This window comes from Callorhinus ursinus, unplaced genomic scaffold (assembly GCF_003265705.2).
Source record: "Callorhinus ursinus isolate GAN/ISIS: 27379988/994484 unplaced genomic scaffold, GSC_fseal_2.0 scaffold138, whole genome shotgun sequence".
In the NCBI taxonomy this organism is placed as follows: Eukaryota; Metazoa; Chordata; class Mammalia; order Carnivora; family Otariidae; genus Callorhinus; species Callorhinus ursinus.
The window spans coordinates 166,741-194,329 of record NW_027397200.1 but is presented as its reverse complement, the minus strand read 5'-3'; the positions used below and the strand labels follow the sequence as shown (position 1 = coordinate 194,329).

The 27,589-nt window shown below is 43.7% G+C and overlaps 1 protein-coding gene and 1 pseudogene across 1 annotated transcript; both read left to right on the top strand.

The window, feature by feature from the left end:
* Window positions 1-943: 943 nt before the first annotated feature.
* LOC112814521 (guanine nucleotide-binding protein G(I)/G(S)/G(O) subunit gamma-5 pseudogene) lies at window positions 944-1,210 on the top strand (annotated as a pseudogene).
* A 22,060-nt stretch (window positions 1,211-23,270) lies between these two features.
* Window positions 23,271-25,496, top strand: LORICRIN (loricrin cornified envelope precursor protein). The gene has a single exon (XM_073890317.1). The coding sequence runs from the start codon at window positions 24,178-24,180 to the stop codon at window positions 25,273-25,275; it is 1,098 nt and encodes a 365-aa protein (XP_073746418.1). The 5' UTR covers window positions 23,271-24,177; the 3' UTR covers window positions 25,276-25,496.
* The last annotated feature ends 2,093 nt before the right edge of the window (window positions 25,497-27,589 follow it).

Here is a 27,589-nt window from a genome sequence, read left to right as displayed (position 1 = left end):
TCTATGTCTACAAGTAGAAACAAAATTAAATAGCACCAAAAAACCTTGGGAAAAATACATTTACAACATACATGACCAGCAAAAGGTAATATCCATTATTAATATATTAAAGAAATCCATAAAGAAAAAGATGAGCAATTTAGCCAAAACAAAAAAAATCATGAATAGGAAATTCACTAATGAATAAATCAATAAGACATCAAAAAAATGTTTATCACTAGTGATCAAAGAAGTAAAATAAAAGCAACAAGTTTGCTTATCAGGTTGACAAACAATGAAATAAGAGGAATCATAATACCCAGCATTGACAAAGGTGTGTGAAAATGAATGCTCCCATACAATGCCTGTGGGAGTTAAAATTGGGACACTCTTTCAGGATGACATGTTGGCACCCATAACTATAATAATGATGATGATAGCCAAGAATTTTGTACTCACTGTGGGCCAGGCCAGGATCTAAGGGCTTACCATCTATTAGGCCACTTGGGTGTCATAGCAATTCAATAAAGGAGGTACTGTTAATATCCACATTCACAAGGGAGGAAACTTGGTCCTGCAAGATCTTCCTTCAAAGGCCATTCAGCTGGCTGGTGGCAGAGCTGGATGACAATCCTAAGTGGTCAGACTCTAGAGCCTGTGTCCTTGCCTGTGGATAAAATGTGATGAATGTGCTGAGATTCAGGGATCCTGCTTCTAGGAATTTAAGCTAAGAAAACAATTGGCAATATTTACAAGCTTATGTATAAGTGTGTTTACCGCAAAAATTTTGTAAGAGCAAAGGAAAAAGCAATGTAAATTATCAGCAGTAGAGAAATGATTCGCTATACTGAGGTACAACTAGTCATTAAGACATACTGTAGAAAAATAAAAATATGTTGTTAAGTGAAAAAAAGTAGGCTTTAAAATAATAAATATGGGCTGCACTGCCCCTCATTCTGGTCCCATGGACCTAAGACACAACCCATCGGGGCACCCACAAGCTGGCTTGACCCTAATGAGTGCTATATCTGGTTCCTCCAGTGCTGTCACTCTGAAGAAAGTCCTTCAACAGCTCCTGCTGGAAGCAAGGCTCCACTGGGTGAAGGTTTCCCAGGCAGCTACAGACTTGAAATGATTCCGTCTGCAGAAGGCTCAACATGACTCCCTGCTGACTGGGGAATCTTCAAGTAAGAATCTCTTCAGACCCCAGAAAGCCTGTTACTTTTTGTAATGCCAAGAATCTTTGGATTGTTTTCTAAACCACTTTTAATGAACCTGTGAATGTTCAAAGGAGAACTAAATTTGAAGCATGTACAAAAGCTTATCCCTATAACAGGTGCCATACATACAAACTTTTGTCAGTCCTTAACATTTACCTCTCTGAATTTTCATAAATTTCTATTTCACAAGGGTAATTATTTTATTATTTATTTATATAAAATTACATATTTATTATATGACAGCAGCATACAATAAAATACCTACTGTAAGTAATAATAAAATAAGGAATTGTATTCTCTAAAGTAACACAAGTATACTTTAGGCCAACAGAATATTTTTATTTTTGACGCATTCTATATTTTACAAATGTTCGAAGTATGCACTGCTTTTATAATAGAAAGTTATATACTTTGTTCTTTGTTTCAAAATGACCAAGAAAAACTATTCCTTTTGATTCCCATATCTGATATGTCTCCTTTCCTTGGTTGTGATTTTCTATTTCTGCTTCATAAAACTTGTAACATAGGTACCCTTTGCCATGGATTTAAGAGCAGCATATTAATAAACAAATAAAATATAGTACAATAAACAATTTTTTACTAAAGCATTAATGTCAACAGGAGATGGCAGTTTATCACAAATACAAGTTGTGAATTCAGAGTTAATTCATGTGTTCTCCACGTGCTTCTCAGACCTTCAAGCACAAGTCCAGGCAGGGATTCAAGAGAACAGGAGGATTCCCCAGCCCCACTCCAGGGTGAGGAGTGCCAGGGCTCTGGGCCTTTCTCTGCTGAGCATCCTCCCAGCCCCAGAACAGGCACTGTGGAAGGAGCTGGAACATGTGGAGAATGGGGGATGGAGCGGAAAGGATGTCTCCTCACAGCTTGTGAAAATTGGGCAACTAGCATAGTGTTCTGTCTGACCTCCAGGACCTTGAAAGTCAAGACCACCAGCCTCCCAGTTGAAGGCTGTGGTGGGACAGTCACAAGTGACAGGTCTTCTAAGCTCTCTGATTCACATGGTACAGTGTTAGCCAACTTTCATAGTGTGCTGAGCCTTTATTTCTGCCAGGATGTCCCTCAGGGCATGTGGCACTTTATGGCCTAGCAAACACATTTGTACACATTATCTCACACAATCTTGGGAGCTGCTTGCCTGGTGCCCTATACTAGGTCTTTGTGGTCCTATTCTCTGCTTCTTCCCAGAATCCAGAACAGCACTTGTCTGTGTGCATGGAGTGGCAATTGACATGGCATCAAATGGACATTCAGGGTAATGTACATGATATATTCTTATGTTAAATGGAGACATCAGTACCTATTTCTCAGGATTGTTGTGGAAATAAAATCAGGTCCTTGTTATAAAACTCTTGTCAAGGCAGCTGACACATTGTGTAGGGTAATTAAAAGCACAAACATCCCTCAGAAATATTGCAGGTTCAGTTCCAGACCACCCCAATAAAGCTAATATTGCAATAAAGCAAGTCAGATGGATTTTTTGGTTTCCCAGTACATATAAAAGTTATGTTGACACTATACGGCAGTTTATTAAGTGTGCAATAGCATTGTGTCTAAAAAAAACAATGTACATGCCTTAATTAAAAAATATTTCATTGCTAATGAATCATGTAACACTACATCAAAAACTAATGATGTAATGTATGGTGATTAACATAACAATAAAAAAATACTTCATTGCTAAAAAATGCTAACCAACATCTGGGCTTTCACCTAGTTGTAAATCTGGCAGAGGGTCTTGCCTAGATGTTGATGGCTTCTGACTGATCCGGGTGGCAGTTGCTGGAAATGGGGGTGGCTAAGTCAAGTTCTTAAAATAAGACTACAATGAAATTGCCCCATCGATTGACTTCCTTTCATGAACAATTTCTCTGTAGCGTGGGATGCTGTTTGACAGCATTTTACTCACAGAACTTCTTTCAGAATTGAAAGAAGTCGACCTTCTCAAATCCTGCCACTGCCTTATCAACTAAGTTAATGTAATATTCCAAGTCCTTTGTTGTCATTTCAACAGTCTTCACAGCATCTTCACCAGGAGTACAGTCCATCTCAAAGAACCACTTTCTTTGCTCATCCCTAAGAAACAACTCCTCATCCATTCAAGTTTGATCATGAGATTGCAGAACTTCAGTCACATCTTCAGGTTCCACTTCTAATTCTCATTCTCTTGCTATTTCTACCACACCTGTAGTTACTTCCTCCACTGAAGTCTTGAACCCCTCAAGGTCATCTGTGAGAGTTGGAATCAACTTCTTCCAAACTCCCGTTCATGTTGATATTTTTACTTCTTCCCATAAATCATGAATGTTCTTAATGGTGAATCCTTTCCAGGTTTCCAACTGACTTTGCCCAGATCCATCAGCGGAATCACTATCTATGGGCAGATATTACTCCTTGATCCATGGGCTGCAGAATGGATGTTGTGTTAGCAGGCATGAAAACAATATTAGTATTATTGTATATAACCATCAAAGCTCTTGGTGACCAGGAGCGTTGTCAATGAGCAGTAATATTTTCAAAGAAGTCTTTTTTTTGGAGCAATAGGTCTCAAAAGTGGGCTTAAAACATTCAGTAAACTATTTTGTAAACAGATGTGCTGTCACCTAGGCTCTATTGTGCCATTTCTAGAGCTTGGGCAGAGTAGATTTCATGTAATTCTTAAGGGCCCTAGGATTTTTGGGATGGTCAATGAGCATTGGCTTCAACTTAAAGTCATCAGCTATATTAGCCTCTAACAAGAGAGTCAGCTTGTCCTTTGAAGCTTTGAAGCCAGGCACTGACTTCAGCTTTCCAGCTATGAAAGTTCTAGATAGCATCTTCTTTTGATATAAGGCTGTTTCATCTACATTGAAAACTTGTTATTTAGTGTAGCTACCATCATTAATGATCTTAGCTAGATTGTCTGAATAACTTTGCAGCTTTGACATCAGCCGTTATGGAAATGGCTTCTTTCCTTAAATCTCATGAACCAATTCTGCCAACTTCAAACTCTTCTTCTGAAGCTTCCTCACTTCTCTCAGCCTTCACAGGAATGAATAGTTAGGGCTTTGCTCTGGATCAGGCTTTGGTTTAAGGGAGTATTGTGGCTGGTTGATCTATCCAGACCACATCCATATCAGTAAATAGGCAGTTTTGCTTTTTTATCATTTGTGTGTTCACTGGAGTAGCACTTTTAGTTTCCTTCAAGAACTTTTCCTTTGAATTTACAATTTGGCTAACTGAATCCAGAGACTTAGCTTTTGACATGCCTTCCTTACTAAGTTCAGTCATTTCTAGCTTTTGATTTAAAGTAAGAGTCAGGTGACTCTTCCTTTCCTTTAAACACTTAGGAGCCATTGTAGGGTTATTAATTGGGCTAACTTTAATATTGTTGTGTCTCAAAGAATAGTGAGTTCCAAGGAGAGGGAGAGAGGCAGGGGGAAGGCTTGTCAGTGGGGCATGCACACAAGTCAGAACACATACAACACTGTGATTAAGTTTGCCATCTTATATGGAAGCAGTGTGTGGTGTCCCAAGACAATTATAATAGTAATATCAAAGATCACTGACCATGGATCACCATAACAAATATAATAATAATGATGAAAAAGTTTGAACTATTGTGAGAATTACCAAAATGTGACAGAGAGACATGAACTGAGCAAATACTGTTGGGAAAATGGTACCAATAAATGTGTTCCATGCAGGGCTGCCACAAACCTTCAATTTATTAAAATTACAATATCTGAAAAGCATAATAAAGCATAGTGCAGTAAAATGAGGTATGCCTGTATCTGAAGAACCAAAGAACTAAAACATGAAAGGCATCCCACTTTCCTGAAATCAGAGGTGCAACTGCTTACAGATTTGCCAAGACCCAGGGTCCTGATGCAGCAGAAAGTCTTGCAGGGCAGGGTGGGGTTGTACCCCATTTCACCATAGCCCCCTCCACCCACATATTCTTACAGCTGAGCACTTAAGAAATCCCTTTCTCTTGTCACCAAAACATTGCAGAAGAAAGGTACCACCTGAGGGGCCATGTTGCCAAACTGCCCTGCTGAGCTCTGTTGGCAGAGTCAGGCATGTCCTGGGAGCAGTTTTTCCAGAAATGATGATGGATTCGTGCTGATCCAGTCATTCACTTGTGATGAAAGCCACAGGCCCCTTGCCCTTGCCAATCCTGGAGGTCTTATCTACTGCCTCCACCCTGGGAGGAGGGAACCACCTGGAGAACATGTAGCTCTTCAGGTCTCCCACACCTCTCTTCCTCAGCAGGACACCTGGACATCTCCTCACACACCAGATGGCGCCCTGTGGGGCCACTTTACCATGGAATGAGTCATCTCTGGGTACTGCTGCTTTCTGCAGCTACACAGAGTTATGCTCCAATCTGGAACTCAGCATAATTAACTCTGCACTCACTTCCCTGTGGGGATGCTCTTGGCAGCAAAGGAATACTGGGTTGTGCCAAATGAACACTGGCACTCACATACTATGGGATTTGAAGCCACTTCGCTGAGCCTTCATTTACTCAGCTGCAGGATGGGAGTAATAATGATGCCAAAATCACAAGTTATTTTGAAGATTAAGTGAAACAACTCTGTGATTACTGGTCAGGGCAAAGGTATTTGATGATTTATTTGTTCCACATGAAATTATCAGACAGATCAATGTAGTCAGTCAAACTCAGTCATGGTTATAAGATCCACCTTACAACATTTCCAGAGGCCACAGCTAGCCCCTGCCTGGACCCCATTCCCACTGTGCTCTCTCTCCCCCACAAGCCCATCCCCACCTCAAGGCAGCTCAACTTTTCCTCAGGGTGCCACTGTTTGAAGAAACGCCTTGTACAATTAAGATCTAATCATGCTTCTTCCCTTTCTAAAAGACCTTTGGTGGCTGCCCGTATGCTTTAAAAGTAAAAACTCCTTACCATGGCTTTCAGACCCCTTCATGATGCCTTCCCCCGACATGTGCACCGCACCACAGAACTGTCCCTCCCAGATCCTACAGTGGCCTGCACGTTCCCTGCTGTGCTACACCTTCACACATGCTTCTCCCTCTGCCTCAAATTCCTGCCCACCCTTTTGTCCTTATGACATATTCTGAAGGGTCCTAGGGCCAGGAAGACAGCACCACACTTTAGAGTGGTGTCCTCTAGAGTGTGTCCCTGTGTGTCACTCCATGGTGCGAACATTCATCAATATGTCTGTCCTTCGGACTACCATTAAACCCTGGAAGGCAGGGGCTATGTCTTCTTCATCTTGATATCCCCAGCTTCTACCCCAGAGTAGTGCTCAGTGCATCTGTGGATGCCATTCTTTCCAGAAGGGAATTCTTTTTGTAGTCTGCTTCCAATTCTCCAGCATCTCAAGCCAGCCCACCTGTCCTCCTCAAAGGCCAGGTACAGGCCCCCATTACTCTCTCTTTGGCATACAGCACAACTCAGCTCCCTACCTACTGGCACCCATCACAAATGAGAACTTATGTGCATCCACATTTGCATTTAACTATATGTGCATATATCTTATCTGTGGGCAGAAATGGGGGTGCTAATTATGGCAAATTTCTCAAACTTTAAGAACGTAGTTTGTGGCTATGGAAAAGAATAAAAGACATTGGCCAACCAAGGCTTGAAACCAGTTTCATATCATTTTGTTAAGACAAATGAAATGAACTTCCAGAGATAAGGTTTATTACAATCTCAGGGTAGTAAGGGTCATGGTAGTAATAATAATTCTATAGCTTATTAATCACCAATTAACCCTAGAATAATGCTAACATTGATTGAATGTTTTCTGTATGTTGAACAGAGTATTAAGAAACTTAATATGGACTGATTCAATGTTCACACCTATACAAAGGATCCACCACTTATAGTTGTGTGACCTTGAGTAATTTTGCCTCCATTTCCTCATGAGTAAAGTGGGGATAGTCATGGCACCTACATCATAGTAATTAAGTGAATTATTGTATATAAATGCTTAGCAAGCTTCCCCAAAATGTGACCCCTTCTCCCTCAAAGTTAATCTGAACCTAAGTTTATTAGTCCTAACCACTAGGTCTACTACTTTAGAGCAGCTATATGGCTCAGGCTGCCCAAGGAGTAAGAACTAAAACCAACAGGTGGAAGAAACAGAAAGGCAGATATCTACTCATTATATTTTCCTTTAAAAAGTCTTTAAAATGATAAACACAACAATTTTACATCCTCTCTACCTTTGAGAAACTATTGTTCATGTGTATACGGAAGCATGTATAAAAATATGCATGGAAATCTTATTTGTAAGAGTGAAAATCAAAGCAATCTATGGCCATCAATTTAGAAACGGCTAAAGAGACTGTGGGAGAACCAGTACATTACTAAGGAATAGTGACAAGCAACAATGTGACTTTATACCCTTCTACAGTATGTGCAGGGTGCTGATCTAAGTGCTTACATAAATTAACTCATTTAATCCACACATGAACCTAAGGAATATAGGTATACTATAATCCCAACCAATAAAGGAGAAGACTAAAGCTAAGGGAGGGTCAAAAATTTAGATTATGCAAATAACAAGTGACAAAGTTGTGATCTGAATCCATGCAGTCTGGCTCCAGAGTCTATCCTATTCCCTGTTCTACTAGTGTTGAATGAAAAAAAGCAAGGGGCAAACAGACACAAAAAGTATGGGTACACAGAACTGTATACACAATATAACACTACATTGTTCCTAAATATGTACATAAAAGCAAGGAAATGACCTACCAAAAGAAATTATACTGAATTATAACACTGGTTGCCTATGCAAGGCAATAAGATTTAGGTACAAGGATTGGGAATTTTACTTGCTCTAAAAATGGCTTAACTTTTGAAAAGACAATGTATTTCAGTATTGTAGAATGATTAGAAACTTATAAAATAAAAATAGCTAGAAGGAATCAGCTATTTCAAATTAACTGGGTTCCCTAATCTTAAAAGGATTGATGATCTATAGCTTAGATGGCCATTCTTAAGGAATTCTTTGGAAGGGGTCCAAGCATCAATGAGTGAGTGGGCTACAAGGCCACCTACTGCCCCACTCCAGCTTGTTGTCATCTTAGGCAAATAAACTCAACATGCTGCCAGTTATTCATCATCTTTTATCATCAAACTTCTCACCCTTCTTGTCTGCCTTAGCTCCATGAAACACATTGCTTATATTCACACAAATGTAATTCTAATTCCTTTTAATTTCTGTCCACTTTTCTAACTCTACTCCTTTACCCATCTTTATTCTTCTACAGCCCTTTAATCACTCAAAGATGACTATTCATCAACCCTCAAGTTTTCTCTTCTCCATGCTAGTTGTAATGGTGGTGGTGAAAATGAGTAGTGATGGTGATGGTGGTGTTAACGGTGGTAAGGGTGAGAATGAGTCATGGTAGCAGTAGCAGTGGTAACAGTGGTGGTGGTGGACATGGTGGAGATGGTAACTGATGGTGGTGACGGTGGCGGCAATGATGGTGGTGGTGGTGACAGTGGTGATGGTGGTGGCTGTGATGGTGGTGTTGATGGTGGTGGAGGTGACAGTGATGGCAGTGACAGTAGTGGTGGTGACAGTGGTCAAAGTGATGGTAATGATAGTAGTGGGGAAGATGGTGGAGGTGATGGTGGTGATGACAGTGGTAATTGTGCTAAAGGCAATGGATATGATAGCAGTTGTGGCCGTGGGGATGGTATAAGTGGTGACGGAAGGGATGACAGAAGTGATAAAAGTGATGAAGGTGAGGGTGGTGAGAGTGAGCAGAGGTGGCAGTGGTAGTACGTGTCATCATGGTGGTGACAATGGTAGAGGCGGTGGAGCACCAGCTAGTAGCAAAAAAATAGTGATGGTGAGAATGAGCAGAGTTGGCAGGGCTAGTCATGGGGATAGTGGTAATGACAATGCTGTTGAAGCAGATGATAACGTATGGTGTTTGGCCCTTGATGTGGTATTGAAAGACATGACAATATAGGCACAGTGGCAATGGCACTGAAGATGATAAAACAGAGATGCTGATTTCATTTGAAACTAGGCACAAAGCAAAAAGCACCTCTAGATGGAGGAATGATCACTGGCTACTAAGATCAAAGTCCCTCCCCACTTCACTGCTGCCATTTGGCAGGACAAGCAGAGGGGAAAGCACATGGACTGCAGTGAGAGCAGCAGCCTGGGTGGTCTGTAGGATAGTATTTTCTCCTTTCAGCCACAATAGTTTGTTCTGGATCTCAGCCTTCCATGTCCACTTCATTTTGGGTTTGTCCAGTATGGCAATGTCTGTGTGCATTTGAGAGAAAGAAAAATGGGAAGAGAGTATAAAGTAAGGTAAGCCCACCAAGGCAGGCTCTTCAGGTCTCTCTTAGCCCACCCTGGGCTAAGCTTGGCCAGACCTGTCAGAGCCTGGCCCTACTAGTTGCCATTCCTATGGGGAGAGGTCAACAGGTAGGAGTGTGAGGCCACATTCCAGTGGTGGTGGCAAGGCCCCACCGGCCACACCTGGCTCAACACCCCCACAGACACAGAGCCCTGCTGAGAGACATTTGGCCTGTTCTGCCACAGATAGCAAGGTAAGCAATTAGGTTCAGGAATCGGAACACTATTTTAAAGAAAAACAAATTGCTGTGCTTATAACATCCTGTGTAAACAGAGTAACCACAATAGCCATGGCATCTCTGGAACTCCGTGGCATTTCTGAGACTCATTCCAGCAAAGGCAACAAGTAAGTTGGACTCAATTCAAGTTAATTCCATCTCCATCAGCCAAGAGTTTGGCTAAAGCATCTCCATTGTCTCACATTTGATTTCCTGGGGGATTAGGCACAAAAGGCAGCAAGTACCATCATCCTGCTCTCAGCTTTTTTGGGGGGTTCTTCCTCTGAAATTACAGGCTTTCCAAGATCAGACACTTACTGAGCAAAGCTCAGGGTTAAGTGTGGCATCCATACATCCTGTCTGTAGACAAGTCTTAAATGGTGATGACAATGGATGGTGATGGTAGTGGCATCACTAAAGACTCCCAACCAGGACTGAGTGACCTACTCACCATGACATGTTTATCTTCCAATGAAATAGCATCCTTCTAGAGCCACAAATGCCAAGCATCTCCTAAAATCATTACTCTTTTCCCCTTCTTCCTCTTTTTCTCTCAAATGTGTGCTTACCTGCTCATAAATAATCGCGTTGTTTATGATATTTTCCCAAATCTACAGGACATCACTGCATGACAGACACTGGGCTAAGTACTACAAGGTGAATGATCAGCAAGTTTCAGTTCTACCCTCAAGTTCTTAGCACTGCAAGGGAGACAGACATTAACACATAATGTAAACACAATATGGAAATGGTTTTTTAAAAAATATAATAAGCTCAGATCATTTTAGGGGCTCAGAAAGGGGGCACATAATCTAGTGTTGGAAGAGGCCTCTTGGATTGCATAATATTTGACTTGGCTGAGAACCTCCTTTCCATCCAGCCCAAAGCAAGTTTGACTTGGGGTCCCAAAGCCTGGACATCCCCTGCTGAAAAGAGCCACAATAATGTCCCCCATTCCATCATGGAAGCTTAATAAGTTATCTTTAATTCCAGCTTCTAAAGGTCCTGAATTTTCCGGGTTCCTTAGAAGTCTTGGTCCAGAAGGGGATTTGTGTGTGTATGATTTGTCCCTGTCTAAAACAATAGATGACAATTAGCTCTCAGAAAACATTTGCTGATCCTGATGTGGATGCTGACTTGTATCCCACAGGATAACAGAATTTGAAGAGCATGGGCTTTGGAGTCAGACAGACCTGCCTGTAATTCTGGCTCAGTTACTTTTGAACGTGTGACCTTAGACAATTTCTTTATGCTCCTCAGACCACACTTTTGTCATCTATAAAATGTCAGTAATAGTCTCACAGTGTGTGGTAAGGTTTATTTTTTCTTTTTTATTATTTAAATTCAATTAGCCAACATGTTGTACATCATTACTTTTAGATGTAGTGTTCAATGATTCATAGTTGTGTATAACACCCAGTGCTCATCACATCACGTGCCTACCTCAATGCCCACCACCCAGTTACCCCATCCTCCCACCCACCTCCCCTTCTGCAACCCTCAGTTTGTTTTCCAGAGTCCAGACTCTCTCATGGTTTGTCTCCCTCTCTGATCTCTTCCCTTTCAGTTTTCCCTCCCTTCCCCTACAGTCCTCTGCCCTCTTTCTTATATTCCACATGAGTGAAACCATATGATAATTGTCTTTCTCTGATTGACTTATTTCTCTTAGCATAATTCCCTCCAGTTCCACCCATGTCGATGTAAATGGTAGGTATTCATCCTTTCTGATGGCTGAGTAATATTCCATTGTATATATGAATGTGGTAAGGTTTAAACAAAGAAACACTAGAATATTTAACATAGTGCTTGTCACATAGTAAGTGCTCAACAAATGGTAGTTTCAACATCGGTAGTAACAGTATTAGTGAATGAGCGACTCAGAGGAGAATACGGGAGAAAACAGGACGAAAGGATAAGGCCAACCAGACACCCAACCCAACATTAACCATAGGGGATGCAACCTCCCTGGAGAAAATCTGCCCTGGAAAGATTTCTCCCGATCACATCTCCACCCTTAATCCCTCAATGACACCTGACATTTTACCATAAGAGCTTCATCCTTTCACTTATAATTCTGACCCTTACAAACTGTGTGCCCCCTTGATGGAGACTTGCTTTGAACTACTATCAAATAATGTATTACACATTACAATCCTTTGAGTTTGACACTTAATCAAACACCTAATATTTTCCTATAGGTTTTCCAAATAATAGACCTTGTTTAATCCTCACAACACCTTCAAAACATAGGCAGACCAAAGCCATTTTGCACCTAGAGATGTAGGTTCAGAAAGGTTAAGTAATGTACTTTTGGTCCCATAGCTAGCAAGTGGTGGAACCAGGATTCTGCCCTCCTGACACCTGTTCAGTCACCAAAGTCTTGCTATAATGCAGAGACCATTTCAGATAATGACCTGGGTACAGAATGGAAGAGGCTGGGGGCTCCAAAGGAAAGAGTAGGGTTCAGAGGACACACTGCCTGTTCAGGGTGACTCCGGCCTGCCCCTAAAGGTAGTGCTCTGGGTCAGCTCCTGAGTCTTGGTGTCCCCCAGGTCCATGCTGTTTCAGCAGGACAGAGTTGGGCCTGCTCTCACAATGGAGGCTTTTCCCACTCTCTGCTGAACCTGAGGCCCAACTCCTATACCACAGTCTGTATTTCCCAGGAAGATGTTTGGAACCCTCCAAAGGAAAATAGCAGGGCTCATGTTGTAATCTAGGGGTTCCAAAACCTCAGTAATTCACATTCCTCCTTCACAGTTTTTCCCGTATCCATGTATTATTAATACTGTATTAATCCCTGTATTATTAATACTTTTCTCTAGATCCACTCACTATTTTTACTTAGCCAAATTTATTTTAAAAGGTATATTACCACAGTATTACTTTCTTTTACTTTATCCTAAGCAATAATATCCTTAAAAATCATAAATCTGAAATGCTTGTTCTAATGCACATTAAAAGTAGTGGAAAAGTATAGATAAATATTTCTAGAAAAGGGGCGCCTGGGTGGCTCAGTTGGTTGAGCGACTGCCTTCAGCTCGGGTCGTGATCCCGGAGTCCCAGGATCGAGTCCCGCATGGGGCTCGCTGCTCAGCGCGGAGCCTGCTTCTCCCTCTGACCCAACACCCTCTCATGTACTCTCTCTCCCCCTCTCTCTCATTCTCGCTCTCTCAAATAAATAAATCTTTAAAAAAAATTTTATAAAACTATAACCTTTGCATTCTATTCATGGCATGAAGAGATGGTTAAAGTTTTACTTTGACAATTTATCCAAATTAGCAAATGAATGAAAATATTGAACTAGGGGCGCCTGGGTGGCTCAGTCATTAAGAGTCTGCCTTCGGCTCAGGTCATGGTCCCAGGGTCCTGGGATTGATCGAGCCCCACATCAGGCTCCCTGTTCAGTGGGAAGCCTGTTCTCCCTCTCCTGCTCCCGATCCCCCTGCTTGTGTTCCCTCTCTTGCTGTGTCTCTCTCTGTCAAAAAAATAAATAAAATCTTTTAAAAAAAATTTAAAAAAAAAGAAAATATTAAACCAATTAAGAACTTTTGAAGATCAAAAGTAACATTTTTTGCGTTTTTTTTTTTTTTCCACTGAGCCAGCCAGGGCCCGCCAGGTTTTTTTTTCTTTTTTTTTTTTTTAAGTACTCTTTATACCTATCATTGGGCTCAAACTCACAACCCTGAGATTAAGAGTCCATGCTCCACTGACTGAGCCAGCCAGGTGTCCCAAAAGTAACATTTTAATAATATTTTATCCATTCCTTTTGCAAATTATCACCCAGTTACATATTTACATATGTTTTCTACCTCCATCCACAATCTCAAACATGAACAAGCCATTTTCATTTTTTTAAAGGGACATATGTAGAAGAATCTCTTTCTTTTTCTCTTCATTCTCAAATGCTCAAAAAAGTGATTATATTCCCCAATTCTGTTTCTCAATCTTTTCTCCTCAATTAGAAATGTTCAAACCATGGTCCAGTGTTGAAATTTGGTTGTCTCATATACTAACCCATTAATTGTGAGGTTGATATTACTCTATACCTTACTTTAAGGTAAGGTCGAATGACTTGTCCCAGATTCCAAGACTATTTAAGGGAATAACTCAGGAATCAAATACATGGTCTAGCACAAACATCAATAGTTTTGTAAGTATGGGGAAGAAAGTAGTACATAGCTATTACAATAAGGAATGTTTGTGATTCATCAGCACACCTCATTTTATGTAACTCCTCTACAACCCATATAGGATCCATCAGGGATTATGAGGAGTAAAATATCTTAATTAATCATGGAGAGCAATTAAATACCATGAATAATTTAATCAGATATTAATATCAATCGTATTGAAATAATTCAGAAACCTTCTAAAAACCTTCAGAAAACTTCTAAAATGATGTAATGTCTGATTATCTCCTTCTCTGGGAGCTAAATGGGTCTTATAACTTCATGCAGTTACCAGAATGAGATCAGAGAACCCAAATTTGGGAAGGGAGAGAAAGTCAGGATTTTGGCCAGACTCAAGCTAGTAGTGTTACAAAACCTGCAACATATTCTCCTGCCCTTCCTACCTTCCTTTTCTTTCTCCCTCCCTCTGTTCTCCACTTCATTCTTTCCTTTTTTCTTTCTTTTCAATAAATCCTGACTCACTGCCTGGTGTGTCCATAGGTTCCTGGTTTACTAAGAGCTGCAAATGCCATCCTTGCTCTCCAGGGGCAAACAATCTTGTCAGGGAACTGAAAATAGGACAGAGACTAAATATGTTCCCCACCCAGGCTAAAACACATTATCCAGGCCACTGACAATTCCGGATATGGGCAGATGTGGAGTACATTACTCATTCCTCCATTCTACCAGCATCTACTACAGGCTATGCCAGGCATGTCCGGATGCTTGAGATACAGGACAGTAAACAAGACCCAGCTCCACTGCAAGGAGCTCCCAGTCTGGGGGAGTGGAGGGAGCAGGATTACCGTGCTGCAGATAAGTTGCTCTCTCAATCAGATGGGTTGTTGAGCAAGGTTTCCTGGAGGGGTGATGTCTGGTAGGATATTAAAAGAAAAATAAGAGTTAGACAAATCAAGGAAAGGGGGGATTAACAGATGCAGGAAAAACACAGGAAAATATACAAAACCATTAAACACAGCCAACTCAGTTGGGGAGAGGGTCATTGAGTTTGTCTGGAGCAAAATGCTTCTATTGGAGAACAGTCAGATGTAGGCAGTACTGAACCACAAAAGGCCCTTTGGACTAAGAAATCTGGGCTTCATCCTGATGTGGGGACACTGAAGACTTTTAGCTGAAGAATGACCTAATTGGGGCAAATCTATTATGATGGCTAGAGACACAAGTCATGGAAAATGATGTGGGCCAGTTCCACACACAATACAGTTACTGCGGAGACCAAAGGCTGGTGGACAGCAATTCCAGGGCCAGGATTTTCAGGAGAGAGGGAATAGGTTCTGTGAGAAAAAGTCTGACATGAGGAGCAATACTGAAGTTTGTGGAAAGGAGACAGACACACATATACACAGACATATATACACACATCACACACACACACACATACGCACACATAACATGTACATGTGGACATATGTATACACACCACACAGACACACTGACATGTACACACATCACATATGTCTACACACATCATACACACAGAGACACATATAAGCATATAACATGTACATGCAGATACGTGTACATGCATCACACATACACATCCCACATGTGTACACACATCATACGTGCACACCCAGCCACATACATATGAAGGTAATATGAGAGCCAAAGCCCAAACCTGGAGAAACCCATCTACAGTTTTCACTATTTTCCAATCCTAACTCCAAACCCCTCTTCCAAGAAGGCTTAACCCGTGGCTTCTTCTCTCTACATCCTCTTGTCCCTCAGGTGCTTGGCTACCATTGCACTCAAGCATCCTAAGTGATTTGTCTTCCAAATGCCCCACTAAACTGCTAACTCCTTCTCTGCCCCATCCGCCTACTGTCCCACACACACACTAAAACGTTTGCAACACCTGGATGGAGATAAAGGGTATAATGCTAAGTGAAATAAGTCAGTCAGGGAAAGACAAATACCACATGATTTCACTCACAGGTGGAATTTAAGAAACAAATGAACAAAGAAAAAAAAAAGAATGAGACAGAGAATCCAAGAAACAGAATCTTAACAATAGAGAACAAACCGATGGTTACCAGTGGGGAAGTGGGTGGGGGATGGATGAAATAGGTGATGGGGATTAAGAAGTGCACTTGTGATGAGCACTGGGTTTTGTATGGAAGTGTTCAATTACTATGTACACCTGAAACATATTATACTGTACATTAACTAACTGGAATTAAATTTTTTTCACATTTCCAAGGGTATCCTGGCCCTGCAAAGAGAAGATGGAGACAAAATGAAAACACCATTTGAGGGAAAGAAATGATTCTATGGAGTTGGAGTCAAAAGGAATTGGGGCACTAGGTTCTACACAAAGAGAGGGGAGATGAGAAATTTAAAGAGTTGGGGGGTGGTCCTCAGGCAATTAACTTTTCTCCTCACCTACTATGTAGCCACTTTGTGCATATAAAGGAAGATTAAAGTCCCTGCCGACAGTCTATCAGGGAGACAGTCAAGACCCAACAAAATTCAACAATGAGTTTTCAAGGGTACAGAGGGTAGAGGGAAGCTGGAAGATAAGGAGTGGGCAAAGGAGCACAGCCACTAAAACTAATGGTTAAAGAGACTGTGGAGGGACATGGGAATATGAGCATGATAACAATGACACATGGAAAATCGGCACCCAAAATAGAAACTTTATAGGAAAGTATAAAGAAGAAGGGGGAAAAAAGATGAAGATAAAAATACTCACCAAAACTTAAACACCAGTTGTATTTAAATACTGGAATTATACATAACTTTTTTTCTCTGTTTTTCTTTTTTTTTTCTTTTCAAAGATTTTATCTATTTATTTGAAAGATAGCAAGAGACAGCATGAGCAGGGGTGGGGGAGAGGGAGAACCAGGCTCTCTGCTGAGCAAGGGAGCCTGATGTGGGGCTTGATACCAGGACCCTGAGATCATGACCTGAGCCAAAGGCAGATGCTTAACTGACTGAGCCACCCAGGCGCCCCTCTGCTTTGCTTTTCAAGTTATTCATGGCATGTTTACTTGGGTTTTGTTTGTTTTGTTTTTCATTGCATTTTATAGCAAAATGACTTACTAGAGGGTAAGGGACCAGTTCCACCATCAGGGGATTCTCTGCATGAACATTCAGGAGCCAAAATCATCCTTCTTCTGAGACCCAAAATGATATATGTTAATCACAGAAGGATCAAGTATTTTTATCTTGATCTTTTTATCCCTTTTTTCCCAACTGGGCCTGCCCACATACCTTTCTTAATCCCCAGCAATTACATCCACCCTGGGTAACTCTGCAAAGATTACTCATAGCACAGGCCAACTTTCCTCACCCAGCCCTCCTGTTAAATCCCTCCCTCCTCCTCCGCAGCAAGCTCAGGTGGGGGAAATGCTCTTGTGGAAGAAAAGTTCCCAAAATGCCTCTCACTGAAGCCCAAGGCAAGCACACAGGGAAGTATGAGAGCTTCTAGGCTCTTTTCCCAGGTACCACTGATTCTTGTCATCCCACCTAAGTTTCTTCCCTGTCAATGCCTCTGACCCTCATTTCTCCCTCCTCTCTGGCCAGAGGGGGGCCCTGGGAAAGAGGTGCTCTGGGAACAAGCCAAAAGGAAAACAAGTCAGAAGTCAGATTGGCTTTACAGGTGGAGAAATTGAGGCTGAGGGAGGACAATGCCTTACCTAAGCTCACAGGTTTAGATCACAGAACTCCCAAGACCCCAAAACCTCAGAAGAGGAAAGATTCTAATCCCTACCCTTCAGAACAGACTAGACTGGCAAACTCCAGAAGTGCCCCTAGTGCTGTCTCAGGCCTCTCCAGAAAGCTCTGGCAAAGTATGATCCAAAGGATATTCTGAAAAATAAGAAGCAGGAGATGATGGGGGAATCAGGAACTTTGGATGAAAGTTGGGGGATGGAAGGGGAAAGCAGTTTGCCATGGCCAATTTCTTTAAGCTACTTTCCATGGAAAACTAAATCAGATTGTATTTGCCCTGGGATATGAGACTAAATTCTCATCATCTCCTTGGCTGAATGAACAAATATTTATCAAATACTCTGAGTTTGATGGAGATATGAAAATTTAGGAGGATCTGATTTTTGTCTGGATGGTGGTCCTAGCTTGGAAGGGAAGGTCCTAGGAATCCACACCAAGTGTGAGTGATGGTTCCATAGGCCCTCACCCTGGGATTCTCTGAGCACGTGAAGGGAGCCAGTGAAGAAGTCAGTAGACAGCCACCAACCAAATCGTGATCATTCCCACTTTTCTAAGCAATAAGAAGATTTGCCACAAATTCACCCAATTTCAACAAGTTCAACTATTGAAATGAGGAGGGTAGTTAGAAGAATGAGCAAAAATTAAGGATAACTGGCAAGTCTGACAAACTTTAGTGTTCAAGACAGAGACTGGACCTAAATTCTGGTCTTCAGTAGTAAATCCCATAGGCTGTCTGTGAATCAGAGAGGTCACACCCAAAGCCCGCTGCCCGCTGTAGCCCCAGAGAGTTCCTGAGAGAAGCTTGTTAAGTATTAAAATTGGATTTGAGACCAAAGTGGAAAGGGCACTTACCTTGCTTTGATTTTCAATGACCCCAATAAAAGGGAGGTATATTAGTGATTGTTATCTAAAGCAGCATGCCCCCCCAAAACATTGGGGTTGAAACTTTAGAACAAAGAGCCTAGGGGGCTGTAGGTCTGAAATGTTTGTGCTTTTTCCTTCATATCGTATTGATTTCCAGATTCCATTTGATTTGAGAATCAGTTAAAGCAACATGGATTATCCCTTCATAGATATCAGTGGATTATCAGTGGATGGGCTGGGCCAACATTCTGGGAACACCAATTACGACCATGCACAAAAATCTTGAGAGGCCTCCTCTGACATTGCTTATCTCAGGGCAGGACTGGGGCCCACAAATGTTGTTCACGCTCCTCCCTGTGTATCAAGTTTCTGTGTGAGGCCAAGAGGTAGGCCCTGAGCCTCAGGCTACAGAGCAGCTGCCCACCTAAGGAAGGCCTCCACATCAACAACATACTTCCAGGCCCAGAGGCTATAGCACCCAGGCCCAAGAGCTTCTCTGAACATGTCTGTTCAGCTATAGAAATACTTTCGCTGTCATTTTAACTACTCCTAGTCTCACTGCCAACACCTGGAGATACTCTTGTTAGGAGAAAGCACAAAGCTTCAGCCTGAGTCTACAGTAGACAAAGCCCTGAGTGGGGAGGCCAGAGACCCAGGGTCTAGTATCAGCCCTGTTATGTGGCTTTGGGAAATTGTTTGGCCTCTCTGGGCCTTGCGTTCTTCATCTACCTTCACCAATGGTAAGGGTGATCAAATGACCTCTACATGTCCCCTCAGCTCCTGCAGTCCACCAGTAAATAGAACTGTCCCTGAGCAGCTGGGAGGGTCCATGAGAGCAAGCTCTGTTCCCTGCCTCCAAGAGGGTGTCAGCCTGAGCCAGACTGGAATGTCATCCCCTCATTCTGCTTATATTGATTCAAAAGGAAGAGTCATGTAGTACCTGGAAAGAATGCGAGATTTGGAATCGAAAGAACTGACTGAATCCTGGCTTTGCCGCTTAAAGGTCATGGAAATTTGAGCAATTTCATTAGCTCTATGGGTTGCTTCCTTACCTGGGTAATGAGGATAACATATCACTGAGCACACACATGACCCTTGTTTTTGTTGTTGTTGTGTTGTTGTTTAAAGGTTTTATTTATTTGAGACAGAGAGAAAGTGAAAGAGAGCACAAGTGGGGAGGAGAGGGAGAAACAGATTCCCCACGGAGCAGGGAGCCTGATGTGGGGCTCGATCCCAAGACCCTGAGATCATGACTTGAGCCAAATGCAGACACTTAAGTGACTGAGCCACACCAGGCACCCCACAGAGGACCCTTGTGAGGAATGGACAAAACACATATGTGGAAGCAGTCCATAAACACCAGAGTCTGTCCACACAGAAAGTGTCTGGGCCAAGTAAGTGAGGTCCCTGCGCACACTGCTCATCTTGCATGCATCTACAAGCTATTCAGGAGTGATAGAACTTAGCTGTGAGCCTCCTTCTCCCTGCAAGGGTGAGCTCCAGGAGTACCCAAAAGAGTCATTCAAGAGTCAACTTGTCCAGATAAAGGATGTTATGAACTCTCTTTAAATCTTAAGGTGTAGAATAAAGAACTAATGGGGCCCTGGCTGTCAAGAACAGTTATAACTTGAAAAAGGAGACAAGGCTGTTGGATGTGTCATTAGCAGGCTGTAACTAGTACAGTTGTTCCTTAAGGACTTGGAAAGGGAAAGTGTCAAAGAAGATGGAACCAGTGGGTGGATGAATCTAAGGAAGCTTCCTGGAGAAGTAATTCTAGCAGATGTGAACCACTACAGAGCTGTCCTTCTCCTAGACTTCTAACAAAGACAACCACCTCTTCCAACTGCTAACCCAGGAGGGCTGGAGAGAGGACAAAAATGTAGCCTGGTGTGTGTGGGGGGTGGTGCCTGAGGCTCTGAGGCATCTCCTGGGCAGGACTCTAAGAGGAAACTTTCCCACTGAATGTAAACAATGCTAAGGGCTTCCAAGCTTTTTGCTTGCCCTGCCAATGCTCCTGAGCTCTTGCCCTGTGTCCATTTTATTCTTTACAAACCACCTGCTGCCCTTTAACCCTCAGGTAGGTTGTTAGCACTCAGTCATAAGAATGCATGTGTGTAGCTTTAGATACTTAAAGATTGTGATGAGCAGGCTTCTTTCAGACTGGGGCTCCCCAAACTCAAGAGCTGTGATCTCCCCTCAGACATGTATTTCCTTAAACGTGAACCCTCCAAATCGACATGGGCAATTTGAAGATTATTAGCTCTTTGGGGCTTTGGGGTCACCTGCACTTGAGGTTCCCAAATTTCAGAATTTCATAGAGTAATAACAGCTCCCTCAAAACAATATGGTAACTGTTCTATTATAGCCTTTTTTTTTTTTTTTTTTTTTTTTTTGGTAAAGCAAAGACTTGAAAGAAACAACTACAACCTCCTGGAGTTTCCATCACTTTTAAAAGAAATGACATTTTTAATACACACAAAAGTAGGAAGGCCATAATTTCAAAATTAAAGACTTCTCAAGAATGCACTGCTGAAATCCTTTTACTAACATTTTCCTCCAGACTGGAGAACACACAGTAATGGATCAACATGGGTCCACAGATCAGTGCTGGAACTGCACATGGTCTACACTTTCTCCCCTTCTCTAGTGCTGCCCAACTAAATAAAACCATTCTTTGTTATACCCATGGCAATCATCTAGTTGGAGCCTGTTTCCCTTCAAAATCTCCCTGGTGCTTCACCTTCAAGCTGAGAAACCTGCTTTCTTCAACAGATCCTGGCTTTTCCCTTCTGGCTATTCTCTCAGGAGGGGAGCATGTGGGTTTGCCTGGCTTCGTGCTATCCAAACTAGAACTAGCACCACAAGTTTCTGAAGACCACAGTCTAATCAGGATCACTTGATCATTAAGCCACCATAATTAACAGTCAATTTATTATTGGGGCTGTCATTTCAACACATAGGTGGGCAGAACAAAGTTCGAATGCCATATCTTAAACAATAGCAATTGAGTTCCTGTGATGAAAGAAGGGGGAGCATGCTGTTCATACACAGAAATGATGCTATTGGTCCAGTGTCAATGGAGAATTTTTGAGTATTTTCTTACTGAAGAACTTGCCTCTAGCTATCCATAGACTCCCTTCTGGCCTTGCTGTCCAAAGGCAGGCCAAGTTGGAGGTAAGACTGTGCTGTAATAGGAGAAAACAATAAAAAGAACAGCATCACCTTCTACAGTTTATTATAACTATTCCCTTTTTCCAAGCCTATGAAACAGATATTGCTATTCCTATGTGATAGACAAGGTAACTCGTCATCAGAAGCCTATTCATTCATCAGTCAACAAATACTGAGTGCCTCCTATGTCAGGCAAGGTGCTGTGACTTTGTCCAAGGTGACACAGCTCACAAGTAGCATAGGGAGCACCCAAATCCAGTCACCTAACTTCAAGTCCCTTCCATTCCACAGCTGCCTTTTAGGCTGAGGCCACTGTTGCCACACAAGACCACAGGATGCCAGGGCCAAAGGCCCATGGTAGGAAGGACCACATGATCAAGCTCTTTAGCTTGTTCCTTTGCATGGAAAGTGAGAATCAACACTTTTTTCAGAGGAATAAATCTCCAGGAATAAATCCAAGTAGATACCCATGTCCCATTAGTTACAGCCCTGTCCATGGTGTGCAGCCCAGAACTAGGTACTGGGGGCTCACGCATTCTCTCAAACTAGTTTCAAGACAAGAACAGTTCAGTGAAGCACACATGAAACCCTGGGGGAGAAACTTTTGGCAAAAGAGGGACAGGTTCTCTCTAAAATTCTGAGAGTTCCAAGCAATGGGATCAGAAGCCAAACAGGAGGTCCTACTCCTCAGACTAAGGACTGAAATCTCCAGTGTGACTCTCTTGGGCCACCTCAAGAGTCAGAGACCTAGGTCTCCTGACATGCGCCCTTTGCCAGAGGTTTTGGAAACAATGTCTGCCATCCACTCTGGCTGGCCATCCCGCTGCCACATAGTTGCTTCAGAGATGCACACTAGGCTGCCCATCTCGAGTATGCCAAAATCTTCATGAATGGGCCACCCTTGGCCTGTAATCAACAGACAGGTGGGGCGAGAGCCATGGGTCACATAACTGAGTCCAAACATGAGAGGCGGATTCAGATCAATAGATGAGTCAGGGCTCAGTGTATAAAACCTTGGGAGCTCCAGAGCTCTTCACAGAAGCCAGCATTTCCTCTCCTCACTCAGCCTCTGGTGCTTCAGGTAAGTGTGAGTTCTCCTGGCTTTCGTCTTCCCAACTAGTATTCCCCAGCCCTGCTCAGACTAGGTGGACCAGGGGACAGACCTGCAAGGCCTCTCTCCTCTTTGGAAACTACAGGACCTCTGTCTTTCCAACTGCATTCATGTTTAGAGGGAATTTAGGTTGGAAGTTGGGAGCTAAGCTGCTGCTGTGCAGATGGTGTCTCTGGTTTTCTGGCCAGAATGGGAACTCCACAAAGGCAAGACTACCTCTTGTCTCTCTGGCATCCCAGTAGGGGCCAGGCCAGTGATCGGCACAGAGGGACATTTGGCAGACTGCCCCTGCGAGTGGGCAGGATGGATCTCTTGCACCTGTCGGGAGGAGAGGCTGAGTCTTACTTCCAGAGAGTAAGGGAGAACAGGGAGAGTAATTCCGAGACTGCTGCAGATGGGGGAGATTTGGGGAACCACAGGAACCCGGTGCCAGTTTTTCAGAGATGTTCTGAGAAACAAATTGTATGAGATGCTGGGACACAACTTCCTACTAGTAATGGTCCCCTCAACCAAGCTTAGATGTAAGCAAAGCCTACATCTTTGGTCAGAGATGCTGGTCCAAAGGACCACTGGGTCCCTTCCCCTATGTCCAGACAGGATGGGGGAGGGGTGAGGGCTTTTCTGTTAACTAGCCCTGGTATCATGGCTAGGCTCAGACCAAGAGTTTGAACTAAGAGCTTTTTTTCTTTCCCCTTAAAGATTTATTTTAGGAGGGAGGGGCAGAGAGAGAGAGAGAGAGAGAGAGAGAGAGAGAGAGAGAGAATCTTAAGCAGACTCACTGCTGAAGGAGGAGCCTACCTCTGAGTCTGATCTATCAACTCTGAGATCATGACCTGAGCCGAAATCAAGAGTCTAACACTTAACTGACTGAGCCACCCACCCAGGCACCCCTGAACTAAGAACTTTTGCAGAGAATGTGGGGTGGGGAGCAACAACCTCTGACATTCAGACAAACCTCCCTCTGTTGTGCCAAGGATGGGTAAAATCCCCCACTTAGGTGGAGGTTTGTGCTAATTTCTATTTGCACTCAGAGAATCCATGTTGGGATTGGAGACCTGAGAGATGAAGTGCTCTAACCCTCTCATTTTACAGGAAGTCGAGGACAGAGGAGGGAGTGTGGGTCATTTGCTGCCAAATCAGACAGCAGATGCCAGAGGCGGAGCTGGGAGAGAAAAATGGGCAACATACTGAGCTACTTAAAGCTTGGTAAAGACTTTCTGAGGGGGAGTGCAACTCTTCCAAAGCACTAATCCTAGGAGTCCCACCTGCGAGCTCTCCTAGATCTCAACGGAGGCATCAAGCTGGACCCAGGCAGTGCTGCTCTGAGGCTGATGGGCGTTTCCATGGCTGCAACTGCCTCCTCCGCTGCATCCTCTTATGGCTGGTCCAGTGATGCTCTCTGCTCTCCTTACAGGGTTCCATTCCTCCTTAGACGAGATGTCTCACCAGAAAAAGCAGCCCACCCCCATGCCCCCAGTGGGTTGCGGGAAGAACTCGGGTGGCGGCGGCGGCGGCGGCGGCGGCGGCGGCGGCGGCTCCGGCGGCTGTGGCTTCCATAGCGGTGGCGGCAGCTCGGGCGGCGGCGGCGGCTCCGGCGGCTGTGGCTTCCATAGCGGCGGCGGCAGCTCGGGCTGCGGCGGCGGCTCCGGCGGCTGTGGCTTTCATAGCGGCGGCGGCGGCTCGGGAGTGAGCGTCAAGTATTCCGCGGGCGGCAGCAGCTCTGGCTGCGGAGGCTACTCTGGTGGCGGCGAAGGCTCCGGCTGCGGCGGCGGCTCCGGAGGCTGCGGAGGAGATTCCGGTGGGAGTATCAAGTACTCTGGGGGTGGTGGCAGCTCCGGAGGCGGCGGCCGCAGCGGCTCCGGCTGCGGGGGTGGCTATTCCGGGGGCGGCGGCGGCTCCTCCTGCGGCAGCAGTGGCTGCTACTCCGGTGGCGGCGGCGGCGGCGGCGGCGGCGGCGACTCCGGTCAGCAGGTCCAGTGCCAGAGCTACGGAGGCGTCTCTAGCGGGGGCTGCGGGGGTGGTGGCTCCTCCGGGGGCGGCGGCAGCTCCGGCTGCGGTGGCGGCTCCTCTAGTGGAAGCTCCGGCTGCGGCGGGGGCTCCTCCGGCGGCGGCTCCGGCTACTTCTCTCAGCAGACCACCCCGACCTCGTGCGTGCCCCAGCAGAGCTACGGAGGGGGATCCTCCGGAGGCAGTTGCGTCGGCGGCTCCTCCGGGGGCGGCGGGGGCTGTTTCTCCAGCTGCGGCGGCGGCGGAGGCGGCGGCGGCGGCGGCGGCTGCTCGTCCGGTGGCAGCGGGGGCTGCTTCTCCAGCGGTGGTGGGGGCGGCGGCGGCTCCGGCTGCGGCGGCGGCTCCTCCGGGGGTGGCGGGGGCTGCTTCTCCAGCGGTGGGGGTGGCGGTTCCTCTGGGGGTGGCAAGGGCGTCCCGATCTGCCACCAGACCCAGCAGAAGCAGGCGCCTACCTGGCCAAGCAAATAAGGTCCGTTAAAGGCCGCGGAGAAGAAGAGATGGAGGTGTTCTCCGTGGGCGCCAATGGGCTTAGCTCTCTCATGGTATTGCCCTGAGGTTCCCAAATCCTTCAGGTGTTAACACCTGAGCCACTGAGCTCTGGGGCTGCCTCTTGTTCTGTAGTTTTTCATCTTTGGTTTCTATACAACTACCTCCCAACCCCGGTACATCCTCAGTCAATAAATGTGCAATTCATGAGAATTTCTGGGTTTCCAGGCACCTTTGTAGTTTCCAAGTTCATTCATTCTATTTCATTCATAAACAAATGTATTTATTGGGAGAAGGGTGGGTGGATAGGTGAAAGTCATAGAGGAATGGCTAGCAACCAATAAAGATGTGAACTCTCTGGTTTATGGCTTAAAATGGTGAGGTGAGACCCAAACACAAAGATCCTGGGAAGAGATTTCCATTAACAGCTCCTGGTGGGTTGGGTAGCCACTGTGGGTCTTCTCGTTGAGCTCAGTGCTTTTTAAAGACAGGTCTGCCCTGGGAAGATGCTATCTCTCATAGTCCATGGCTACTCTTCAAGATCTGAAAGCAGGGTGGCTGCACCTAAGGAGGACTAGCTTATGCTACCCAGACTCACAGGAGAAAGAATAATTGTATCAGAGATTTGTGACCCTCTACAGGGTGTAAGACTGTTCAGGAGGCACCTGTAAGCAAAGAAGGATGTAGAGGAGCTGTTTCCTGCTCTCTTAAAAGAGCTTCACCCAATTTAGGAATATACAGCATAAGTGTATACAGTAAAGGCCAGTACCAGAGAGGTCATAGGGAAATACAGGAAGCATACCAATTAACAAGGAATAAACTACAGTTGCTCTTTAATTGCATAGCTTTCAAAAGAGATGTAGAACATTAGCCTGGTCAGGAACTCTCCAGGCCCTGTGTCATATACTAATTCTACTACTTTTAGGTAAATGTTAACTTATTGATTTATTCAGAGCAAAACATTTGCTACATAAAAAACCAAAGTACTCTCCCTACACAGTCATTGCTGGAGACAAAAAGACAAATTATCCCTCCTTGACTCTTCCAATTACAGAATCAAAACAGGTAGCAGCTTTCAAGACCCACTAGGCCAACCACTGCATTAAAGTAGGATTTTTAGTTCTTTGTCAAATGGAGTAGATTCATTTCTCCTTATTGCTCCTGCTAAGTATTACTAAAGTATCTGGGCATAATATATATTTTACATTTTTTTAAAAAAGTCAAAAAAGTGGAGAGAAGAAGGCAGAGTAGCTACAGTCCTCAGAACTTAAGGATTGACACTGTGGTAAGTTCTTGGGTTTTCTTTTTGCCTCCTATTTATCTCAGATTGGGCACTGGAAAGTCTGCAACTGAGAAATGCCAACAGGTGCAGGCAAAAAAATAGCTCCCCCCAAACCTGCTTTCTTTATCCCAAGGACGAAGAAAAAGATAAAGATATGACCTAGCAAGGCAGAAATATTTTTTGACAATCCACCCTACTTTAGCGAACCATCCTGGAATAAGAAAATTGGCAAATTGGACTTCTACCTGGACCTCGTGGTGAGGAGATAACACCCCCTACACACACACTTATTTCACTGGTGCAGTATTAGCAGAGACCTGCTATAATAGCAGATTTGAATAAGATCCAGAGTCTCATAACACATGCTCCAAGTGTCTAGCACACAATAAAAAATTACTCATCATACCAAGAACCAGGAAAATCTCAGCTTGAATGAAAAAAGACACAATACTAACACTGAAATGATACAGATTTAGGGATTTTCTGACAGAGAATTTAAAGACACTATAAAAATGCTTCAACAAGAAATTACAAATGCACTTGAAAAAATAGAAAGTCTTGGCAAAGAAATAGAAGATGTAAAGAAGAATTCAGTGGAAATTTTTGAACTCATAATTTAATAAACAGTTATAGAATTAAATTTTAGAATTGAAAAATATAAAATTCACTGGATAGGTTCAATAGCAGAATGGAAATGACAGAATAAAGAATCAGTGAACTCAAAAGTAGGTCAATAGAAATTATCCAATCTCAGTGACAGAGAAAATAGGCTGAAAAATGAAAAAAAAAAAAAGAGAGAAAGAGAGCTTCAAGATCCTGTAGGACTACCAAAGAGCTATCATTCATGTGATCAGAGTCCCAAAAGAAGAAGAGAGTGTGGGACTAAAAATTAGAAGAAATAATAGATCAAAATTACCTAAATTTGGTGAAAGGGATAAATCTACAGATTTAAGAAGATAAGTCAACCTCAAACAAGATAAACCCAAAGAAAACCACACCAATTCATCACTTCAC